Source organism: Sceloporus undulatus, chromosome 9, assembly GCF_019175285.1.
Source record: "Sceloporus undulatus isolate JIND9_A2432 ecotype Alabama chromosome 9, SceUnd_v1.1, whole genome shotgun sequence".
Taxonomy (NCBI): domain Eukaryota; kingdom Metazoa; phylum Chordata; class Lepidosauria; order Squamata; family Phrynosomatidae; genus Sceloporus; species Sceloporus undulatus.
Genome location: NC_056530.1, coordinates 941,132 through 952,347, shown reverse-complemented (window position 1 = coordinate 952,347; position 11,216 = coordinate 941,132). Strand labels below are relative to the sequence as shown.

The 11,216-nt window shown below is 42.0% G+C and overlaps 1 protein-coding gene across 2 annotated transcripts; it reads right to left on the bottom strand.

Moving 5' to 3' along the window:
- Positions 1–1,639: 1,639 nt before the first annotated feature.
- On the bottom strand, positions 1,640–10,021 carry GPN2 (GPN-loop GTPase 2). 2 transcript variants are annotated; one of them, XM_042441086.1, is made up of 6 exons: positions 10,007–10,021; positions 6,564–6,998; positions 4,752–4,908; positions 4,071–4,231; positions 3,757–3,887; positions 1,640–2,417 (listed from the first exon to the last, which is right to left on the bottom strand). In XM_042441086.1, exons 2-6 carry the CDS (start codon positions 6,978–6,980, stop codon positions 2,342–2,344), a joined length of 942 nt encoding a protein of 313 aa, XP_042297020.1. In that variant the 5' UTR covers positions 6,981–6,998; positions 10,007–10,021; the 3' UTR covers positions 1,640–2,341. The 2 variants fall into 2 exon arrangements, with proteins under 2 accessions (XP_042297020.1, XP_042297019.1); XM_042441085.1 differs by lacking the exon at positions 10,007–10,021 and adding an exon at positions 8,392–8,744.
- Positions 10,022–11,216: the final 1,195 nt, after the last annotated feature.

The following is an 11,216-nucleotide window of genomic DNA, read 5'->3' as shown; positions in this document are numbered from 1 at the left end:
AGTTAAAGCGGTGTCAAACTGGATTGTTAGGAAAGAAACAAAAAGAAACAGAAAAGTGTCAGAGGTTGTTTTGCCATGAAGCAACCACTAAGAGATTTATTTTTTAAAACAGAACATATATGTGTATATATATATATAAATCTCTTGGTGGTTGCATCATGCCTCATATATATAGATATAGATATATTCTGTTTTTTAAAAATTATATATACATATAATCTCAGCCACATTCCTGCTAGTAGCCAACCATCATCATTTTTTAAAAGTTAAAATAACATTTCTCAAACAAAAATAGATTGTTACCAAGGCCAACAAGATTTTGCAAGCCAATAAATAAATAGACCAACCCACCAAAGACTGGACAAGTATTGCCTAAGAAACATTATTTAAGACCTCATTAAGAAAGAAGCATTACCTCTTCCTTCCTTCCTTCCTTCCTGGGTGGATTTTGTCAATAGGTTTCAGCAAGAGGAAGGGACTCTGCGTGGCTCCTCTGGCACCAACTTTAGTTTTTAAATTTGAGCCTCCTTCACACAAACACACTCTTGATGGAAGAAGGAAGAGAAGTGGGCAAGAATAACAAAAGTACATTGTGCCCATTTGTGGTGGCAATGCTGCTTGCTGGTGTTATCCTTGAAGGGCAGAAAATGGCCACTAAGAGGAGCTTCTTGCTTTTTTTGAGCCTGCCTAGCAATCACATTTTAAACTATCTGCACCTGCAGGGTTTGGCTGGACCATGAACAAAGCAAATAAAAAGAAAACTCATTTCAGGTGTAAAATTCAAACCTATGGCCGTGCCAGTCTGCAAAATCAGTATGTAGCACCTTTGAGACTGACTGAAAGAAAGAAGTTGGCAGCATGATTTATAGACTTGAGTCTACTTCCTCAGATGCATTTGAGATGTGGTGCTGAAAATACCACGGATAGCCAAAAAGACAAAGAAATGGGCCCTTGACCACATCAAGCCTTAAATTTCCTCGGAAGGCAAGATAATAAAACTGAGGCTGTTGTTCTTCGGCCACATTGCCAGAGAGTGTGACTTGCCTAAGGCCACCCAGTGGGTTTCATGGCCGTGCTGGGAATCCAACCCTGGTCTCCAGAGTCACAGTCCAACACTCAAACCACTATGTCACACCGGCTCTCGCTGTTTATATTACACAGGCCCAAAACCCTGAATTGAATGTGGGCTCTTTTTACAATGCTCAGACCCAGTTTGGAGTTTCCCACCCAGAATAAAACACGGGGATGACGGCTGGCTCTCTTCCCGCATGGTCTTTGCAAGTGGTCCTGCTGAGTCGCTCTGTGGGAAAGAGTTGCTCTGAGTTCAGAATGAAGCTAGGCATCTTGTTCTGATCTCAGATCAACTCATGTTTGCAGTAACAGTGCCAGCTGACTTGCAGGGGATGCATAGGAATGGAGCTGCCTGGCATTTGCTGAAAGATAAGGGGTTGGATTCAGGGGAAAATTTGGGCCCAAAATACTCCAAGGGAAGCCTGGCGTATTCTGGCCAATGTAGACGAGCCCCTAGTCTGACTATTCCATAAATGTATTGAGGGCAGGGTGGACTTAAAGAAGCTGCTGTAATACCTGAGTTTTGTCCAATGTTTGTATCACATCAAAGAAAGACACACATTTGGAATACAGAGCACAGAAATACTTTTATTCAGTAGTCTCCACATCAGAAGACAACTTCTAAAAGATTCAGTCCAAGGCCCTCATAAGGGCGATTTTGGGGACTGCTGTTTCTGAAAAGAGACTGGCATCAATCACCGCTTTTCATCTTCACATTTCAAAATGTTGAAGGGAAACTGGTTGCAGAAGAAAGACTGCCAAGGTCTTATGCGATAATAGGATAAAGCAATCTCCTTCAAGCTTGCAACTTTCAGATACCTGGGACTTCCACTCCAATCTTCCCCAGCCATTGTGGCCTGTGACAATAGGTATTAAAGGCCAAGATACCTGTAAGGTAGAGGTTGAGGAAGACTGGAATAGAGAATCCCAAAGACAGAAAGACAGAGATGTCACACTGGTAGCTTCTACTGGAAACCTCCTTCACATGCTATCTTAGCTTTTTTGGGGGAGAGATTTGACCTCGACTGCAACAACATTCTGGGTCCTTTGGCTAATGAGCCACTTCTTTGGTCAGACATAAATCAGGTGGAGGTCTATCATCTTCCTGCAGGAAAAGTGGCGGGCTTATCTTTCTCTGTTATAGATGCCAAATGAACTGAAAAGGTGTGGGCTGCATTTTGGCAGACTGTGAAAATACAGAGGTTGCAGCTTCATATCCCAAAGAAGAAGATATCTTGCACAGGTGATTCCCTCATCAGTTGCTGCAGTCCTATTGGGTTTCCATCGCTTCTTGTTCCACAGTTTTCTCATCTGGCTGCATATACTTCTCCTGGACAGCCAGTGTACTGATTATTTAAGAGTTAAGGAGAAGGAAGCAACAAGTGGGACCTGATGCTCAAGGTCAGAAACATAGCTGTGTTAGTCTTGAATATCAATATACAAAGGGATCTTTTAACATCTTTGAGTCTGAGTGAGAGAAGTTGTAGCATAAGCTTTCGTAGACCAAGTCTACAAAAGCTTATGCTACAACTTCTTTTGCTCAGTTAGTCTCAACGGTGCTGCAAGATCTCTTTCCATACTGATGTTCAAAGTAAAAGATAGAAGCTCCCCAATCCATCATTCTTTATCTCTACCTGACTGTTAGCTGACAGCACAATTAATATGGGGGCATTCCATCAAAAGCACAGTAACAGAAGGGCTGAGTGATACAAAAAATGGAATTTAAGCTACATGGAATAAAAGTGGGAGAAGCAATTTGTCTATATCATAAGTAGCTATCTGATAACCCTCAGGCAAGACACAGAACACAAAACAATTTCCTCCTGACCCCACGAGTCCTCAAATTTTAATCAAAGAGTGGTAAAATTTTGCTCACAGCCTCACTCATAAGAAATTGTTTTTGAAAGCTGCAAGAAAGGGAAAAAGATGAGCCATACTTCACTGTTACCATATATCTTTGAGCTTTTGATCTGGTTAGTGCCCTAAGGGCTTGTAAAGCATCAGTTAAGTTTTCTTAGAAATCTCTGATCAAGGAAGCAGAATCTATACTGATAAACCAGATCCTTTGGGTTAGTTTACGTTGGCAAACTCATATATAGCATGCAGATGTGCCTTCTACAAATTCTTGGAGATTCTATATCTCTGCTTTGGTTCTGCATACCATAAAGAGCCAGACAGTCACATCTGGAGTAAACTCAGTGACACAATGAGACTTAGGTTAGTTATGATTTCACTGATTTTCTCACTGATTTCAGTGGGTTGTCCAGTTGTTAAACTGCCCTAGCCAGCATAGCCAATGGTCAGGAATGTTGGGAGCTGCAGTTAACAACATCTGCAGGGTGCCATAATTCCCACATCTAGCATAGTGCAAGTATAACCAACTAGTCTGGATTTATTTTACTATTTCAGAACATGAAAATTTATCTTAACTGCCATAGCCCTGACACGTTTTAAAAAATGTGTTGCAGTTGGAGAAATAGCTAGATCTTTGTTCACAATAATTACCTGTGGATTTAATTCACAATTTAAGATGTCTATTTTTCTCTTTGCCCATGTGATGGTGATGTAAAAAATAAGGACATAATGATGGGGATGCAGGTTTCTGGCTGATTTATGCCTGGCCTTTGTAAATAAGACTCAGCTTCTATATATGAAGGAGGAGTGGAAAAACCGTGAAAAGGATACGATGTGAAATGAAAATCAGCTCCTACTGCGGCAGACATCATTGCTTCAAGGCTTCTCTGCTCCAAGTCTCCAAAAGAATAGCCATTGGCTTTGTCCACTGCCTGCATCACACGCCTCATACTCTCCTTATCCTGGCAAGAGAAACAGTTGAAACATGTGAAGGGCCCAAAGTCATTTGTTGTCTTATGGTGAGTTTCATAAAAAGTTACTTGGATAGTTAGCTTTTTCAAGTTCTGACAAAACTGTTGTTTAAGCAATTTGTAGATATTAGTTCCCTAAGGTCTGTTTGTTCTCTGAAAAATGGGTGTGGGTACCTGGACATTGAGAGGAATAAAAGAGACCAAGCTGTAGTCCTCAATCACTTCCACAAGTTTCTCATTTAAGCGACGGTATTTCTTGAAAAATGGATCTGAAGCCAAGTGATCCACGAGGTAAGACAGATCAAGAACTTCTGTGTAGTAATCTAGATTGAAAGCTGCAACAGAAGTAAAAGAGGAAAATATTGAGGAAATTTAAGGACAGAGGTGAAAATCAAGCCAAATCAAGTCAGTCACATTGGCAAGAACAATGTCCTCATGTTGGTTGAGGAATTCTGGCAACTGTACTCCAAAAAAATGGAACTTTTACAAGGTTTGGCTAGATTTCTTTCCCATTTAGATACAGTATGTCTGAGATCCCTTTTGACTGGAAAGAAAGGGGTCTACCATTCAGCTACAGACCTCTTCAGTAACAGACCTTTGGAGTGTGGTCTCCTTCTTTGGAGTGTGGTCTCCTTCTTTGGAAGTTTTTAAACAGAGACTGGACGGCCATCTGTCGGGAGTGCTTTGACTGTGTCTTCCTCCATAGCAAGGGTTTGGACTGAATGGCCCTTTTGGTCTCTTCCAACTCTATGATTCTATTCTTCTTATTATTCTCTCTTACTGATACTTAATTAAAGGCTAGACTTATCTACCTCACACAGCCCTTCGTAGGAACCCACTGCTTGAGACTCTTACCCAATTTCCCATATTGTTCTATCAGGTCCATTTTGGAGAGGACATTGATGTGGGGCAGCTCAACATGCAGCATGGTGGAGAGGGATGTGCAGAGAACAGAGATGAATTTGCCAGGGTCGGTGCAGTAATGAGAATCCACCAAATGAACTGCAGCCAGCTGCAAAGAGCAAATGAGAAAAAAGAGAAGAGCAGGAAAGAGTTGCTATCACGTTTAGGGTATTCCAACAGGTTAACACATGAAAACAGCAAAGTGGTTAAGATACTTTCTCTACCAAGGAGTGTGCTCCAGTTGTTTCTTGGACAGCACCCCTGATCATGGATTGTCTTGGCCAGGACATGGCCTGCAACATGTGGAGAGCTACTGTTGCCTAACCTTGCTTTACATCTACACTTTATTAACCTGTTGTTGCTCTCTATGGTGACCCTAATGCGAACCTCTCATGGAGATTTCTTGGCATGTTTTTTCAGAAAGGGTTTGCCATTGCCATCTTTTGAGGCTGAGAGTGTGTGACTTGCCCAAGGTCACCCAGTGGGTTTACATGGCTGAGCAAGGATTTGAACCCTGTCTCCAGGGTCATAGTCCAACACTCAAACTCCTATGCTATGCTATGCTATGCTATCCTACGCTATGCTATCCTAACTTATCCTATCCTATGCTATCCTATCCTACGCTATCCTATCTTATCCTGTCCTATGCTATCCTATCCAATGCTATGCTATGCTAGACTTTTTTTTAAGAATACTCTTCTAACACATAATCAATAATTTGAAACAAAGGCACTTTCAAAATTCCCCAAAAATTGTGCTGTATCAATATATTTACAACATCCCTTTTGAAAACTGCTTGGTTGATATTCCTCGCCCTTACATCATCAGACAGAAAATAAGTCAACACTATATAACCACCATGAAAACACCCCTATCTATAGATGAAAATCGGAGCACACGTTTTAGTAAAGCAGTCCCCTTTGGAGGTGCCTGAAAGGAGATTTCTATGGCGACTTAATCGCTTTCCAATGCTATTCCTATTTACCAACCCAGTTCTGTATTGTGAAATTTAGACATGGATTCTGGACACTCCACAATCTCCGTACAGACTGAAAGAAAAATAAAACTTAACTAATTGCTATAAAATACAGTAGCCTCTCCCAATTCATGGGGGATCTGTTCTAGACCCCCTTGCAAAAATGGCAACTTGCACATATTTGAGTCCCATAGAAAATAATGGTGTGCGGGCACATGCCTCTATTTTATTAATGGCCACTTGTCCCTCCCGCAAAGAGCAAGACCACCGATTCCAAGTCTGCAAAAAGGGAGGGACAACTGTATTTGTTTGTGTATATTGTATATGTCCTCATATTGATAATAATGTCAGAAAGTGGCCCAGGAATGATAATTTAACTATCTTTTGTTGCACTTCAGGCAATTTCCAGCCAAGCCAAGCCATGAAAATTAGGCCCGCACTATGGCGCAATTTGAACTGCCTGAACCATATGAACAGAAAGCTTGCCATGAGAAGCTTCCTTCAAAAGGCTATCATGACACACAGAACTATGGTGAATTATTACTGATTCTGGCTTCAGCTTAACTTCCTAGAATGCTCTCATTGTGGAAACCCGCTCCTAAGCAAAGCCTTAAAATGTGAGATAGTTTTCAATATGCCAGGAGTGTGCAACTTGATGGTCTCCAGATGTTGCTGGACTGCAGTTCCCATGATTCCTCCACCACTGGGTATGTTGACTAGGGCTGATGTGACTTGCAGTCCTACAACATTTGGGAGAGGGGCACAGTTTGTCCCTGTGCCAAACTTACCCTGAAGTTCCACTTAGCAAGCTGAGCAAAGATGTTTCTCAATGAATTATGGTGGGTGCATAGTTCCACTTGCCCTGGACAGTCAAACAAGAAGTAATGACCCTTAAACTGGGCCAGTTTCTCCTGCAGCCAGTCAAAGTTAGCTTCCAAGTACTCCATGCAGTAAATCAAGCCACCGTTGGGTCCCAATTCCAGGTTCTCCATGACGTCAGCCAAGGTGATCAGTTCTGATATGTCCACAGCACACTGGTAAGGAATCCTTTCATTGGCTGGGTCCAGATTCACAATGGCAACCTTGCGCCCGATTGCGGAAAGGAACTCCTGCATGCCAAGGCAGTAGGTTGTTTTCCCTGAGCCAGGAGGGCCAATCACTGCCTGGCTAAAGGCTAATGCAGACTGCTTATGGCTTTTTGACATGATGCAAACCTCTTTCTCCTAAAAAAATGAAACAAAAAGGAAATTATCAAGTGTGTATATATATGTGTGTGTGTGTGTGTGTGTGTGTGTGTGTGTATACACTTGATCCTCCACATTTGCAGCTTTGACTTTTGTGGATTGGATTAATCACGGATGTTATTACTATGTCTCTAGGTCCTCCAGCACAACTCTATACAGTAGTCAACTTTAACTAAAAGTTGCACAGAAGGACCTAGAGATTCCTATAGAGAACACTCCGCTAGGCATTTGTAGTGCCTCCAGCCTCCAGCCTAATTCTGTGGTTAATGTTTGGCAGATGTTGACCACAGAGTTGCACTGGAGGACCTAGAGATCCCTAGAGAGGTGTTCTCTCCAAGTAAAAACATAGTGTTTCTGTTATTTGCATTTTTTTGATATTCACGGGGGTCCTCTGCCCCTAACCCCAGCGAATGTGGAGTGTGTGTGTGTGTGTGTATACACACACAATACAATACATGTGTGTGTGTGTATAAATATATAAATTAGAATACATATGTGTGTGTGGAGAGATCTTGTAGTACCTTTGAGACTAACTGAAAGAAATTGGCAGCACAAGCATTCATAGACTTCAATCTACTTTCTCAGATGTGTGTGTGTGTATATATATATATATATATATATATATATATAGTGTGCATGTGTGTGTGTATATTATGTATTTATGTGTGTATATTATGCACACACACACACACACACACACACACACACATATATATAATACACACACATATATATTGTATTATATATATGTATATACACACACACTCTGTATGTGTGTATACACACACACACACACACACACACATACATATAGGGCCTGGAGATGTCTTATCCATAGAGTCAGCATGGGTTGAGATTAACGTGAAGGCAGTTATCAACAACAACAAAAATATAAGTGTGTGTGTGTATATACACACATATATAGAATGTGTGTGTGTGTATAGTGAGTACATGTGTGTATGCATATAGTGTGTGTGTGTCTGTGTATTGTGCATATGTGTGTGTGTGTCCACACAAATAGGTGTCTATTATGCTACCTTTCAATAGACTGAGGACTCCCTCCCCTCAACCATCTCATAAAGAAAAGCAAGCATGGGACCTTCCTTAAGCAGACTCTCCTTTTTAGGGTGCTTTATAAGGGCATCTGATCATTTTGTTGGGCTGAGCTGCCTGGCATCACAATGAAGACCAGAAGCTGCGCATTTGGCAAAGGCATTGGCAGGGAGGCTGGGCGCAGATCAGGAGGGAGCGAGCCCTGTCCAGAGGCAGAGCCCCTTCTTCTCTGGGGGACCATGGAATAAAGAAGGGGACACATAAAGAGGGGCACCCAGAAGACTAAGAGAAAGGAGCCAAGGGACCCACAGCAGCTCACCTCCATCTGCAGCACGGACCTTTTCACCGACGCACTACCTCTCCGCCATAGAGATAGGAAAAGTATAGACTGAGCATCAACTTCCGCTTTCCTCCCTCTCAGGCTTAATTAGTATTGGGCTCACTGACTTCCGGTTACAGATGTTAAGGGAGCAGAATGTGCTCCTCAACATTGGTTCCCTCACAACATTCGGTGCAAAGAGCAGACATAACACCTCATAAGTTCCAGATATTGAAAATGAGAGAATGCACAAAAAAGTACACACTGCCTATACAAAGACACAAAACTTCAGTTCCTGAGTATGCTAATAATAATAAATATCCAAATATTAGAAGCACTGGGGACAAAACTTCAGTTTCTGAGTATACTACTACTGCTACTACTAGTAGTAGTATTAGTATACTGTACTCAGAAACTGAGTATTACTACACTCAGAAACTGAATTATTATTAGTAGTATACTCAGGAATTAAAGTTTTATCTCCAGTGCTTCTAATATTTGAATTACTGATATTTGAATTATTATTACTGTAGTGATAATATTACTGTAGTAATAATAATTCAAATATCAATAATTCAAATATTAGAAGCACTGGGGACAAAACTTTAAATCTTGAGTATACTACTACTCATAATAATAATATCAATAATAAAAATATTAGAAAGCACTGGGGACAAAACGTAAATTCTTGAGTATACTAGTATTATTTCTATTTTGTCGTCATGCGCAGGTGATCAGATGTCTTCCTTTTCCAGGACATGTGCCACATTTCAAACTTGTGTCCGGGACAAATGTAGGACAAATGTAGGGCAACATTTTCAAATGTAGGGCATATTTTTTAAAAATTGAGGACACATGAAAAAATTTGATGATTTTTAAAATATCTTAATATAAATGCATGTTTCTTAGGCATGCTCAAAATGGAGGACAGATGGCAGAAATGAACTTCCCTTTCTGGCCAAACCACCCCCCCTCCTCATTCCAAAACACACGACATCACATTTGGGCATTTCACATGGCTTTACTTAACATGGCCTCTTGCATATTTCAGAGGCTTATTCCATAACCAAACCCTTTGGGTTTAACACTGAACATGGGTTAACATGGCTATGCATATCGAACATGTCAAGGTGGTTAAACAAAAAGTGGATTTGCCCTCGGTTTCATAGAATCATAGAGTTGGAAGAGACCGCAAGGGCCATCCAGTCCAACCCCCTGGTGTCTTGCACCAACTACTGTATACCTCTCAGAAGTGTGTACTGTACTTGGTCAAGGTACTTTGGTTTTTCTTCACTGTGCATAAGTACGTAAAAATCAGAGCAAATTACATTGGCCTCAGAGGTCTCATCAGCAGCAGCATTAAAAGGAGAAAAAACCCACAGAAAAGGCACTTTGGAAAGTCACACTGTCTCAGCTTCAAAGACAGTGGGCACAGGCCTATGAAGCTGACTGATGTCAATATCACCACCACCACCACCATCATCATCACTAACAATGTTAAAAGAAAGCAAACTTGTTAGCATGAAAAGCAGAAAAAATACACAAAAAATAGACTTGGGAAAAATAAATATTAGAAAAATACACAAGGGTAAAATAAAAGCCTCTGGCCACTTACCACCACCTCCTCCTCCTCCTCAAGGCTATGGAATCCTGGGAACTGTAGCTCTGTGGACCATTCAGCCTCCTTTTGTCAAGAGAGCTCTGGTGCCACAAGAAACTACAATTCCCAGAATCCCATAGCACTGAGCCATGGATGTTTAAGGGGGGATCATACTATTTCTGCAGCCTTCTGCTTCCCCAAAGCCCTTCCTATTTACAAGCGAGGCAAAATCTCTTCCTTCCAAGCCATTGAAACCCAACCCAAGGGGAGGAGGGCTGATTGCTTCTTTCTCATTGGTCAGCTTCGGGAGAAATTTGCATATTACAAGTAAAGGGGTTTAGGGCCTCAAAAAGCGATCCTGTGATAAAGAATGACAAGAATACTGACGCGGTAGACATTCAAAAGACAAGGCGTTTAGACTCCCAGTGAAACAGGAACGATTGATGGCATTTTTTTTCTCACCGTAACCTAGAAAGTAATGGCTATTGCAAGACATATATACCACTTGGGCTGGCAATAGCTCTGAGTGGCAGGCGTCCTGAAGACCTGCAGGGAGGGTGGCGAACAGCCAATGGGAGGGAGGGAGGGGTGGACCTGCCTCCAGGGCCTCGCGGGGGGGGGAGGGATAGTAGGGCAACCTCCTAGCCCTCTAGGGCTCTATGTATTCTTGCATGGCAGAAGGAGGGGATGGGCTGGATGGACCTCGGGGGTCTCTTCCATCTCTAGGACTATGTGTTCCTGCATGGCATAAGAAGGGGATGGACTCGATGTCCCTTGGGGGTACCTTCCATCTCTAGGGCTCTATGTATTCCTGCATGGCAGAAGAAGGGGCTGGACTAGATGGCCCTCGGGGGTCTCTTCCATCTCTAGGACTCTATTTATTCGTGCAAACTAAAAGGGCAAATTTAAATAGATTCCGAAGCTGGGCGTCCGGACTCTGCTGAAGGACCTCCAAGGGAGGAGACCCCCCCAAAGTCCCAGGGAGGAGATCCCCCCAAAGTCCAAGGCAGGGCTGTGTCTCCTTTGGCAGAAGACAGCCTCCAGAGGAAAATAGGAGAAAATACAACTGAAGGACATGAAAGAATTCCACTAAGAATTGAATAGAAGAATTCTTCTTCTGCAGATGATGATCAGCTGAAATGATAGGAATGTATTGAATGCTCTTTTTCCCTCCTTTTTGCAAAAGGAGCTTCCAAGCTGGCCATATGCTGCAGCTCAACTTGGC

Coding starts and splice junctions, on each gene's coding strand:
- GPN2 (XM_042441085.1), bottom strand. Junction 3,888..4,070: donor TTATTCCTCTCAATGTCCAG/GTACCCACACCC, acceptor TTCTCTTGCCAG/GATAAGGAGAGTATGAGGCG. Junction 2,418..3,756: donor GCTGATTTTCATTTCACATC/GTATCCTTTTCA, acceptor TTAAATAATCAG/TACACTGGCTGTCCAGGAGA.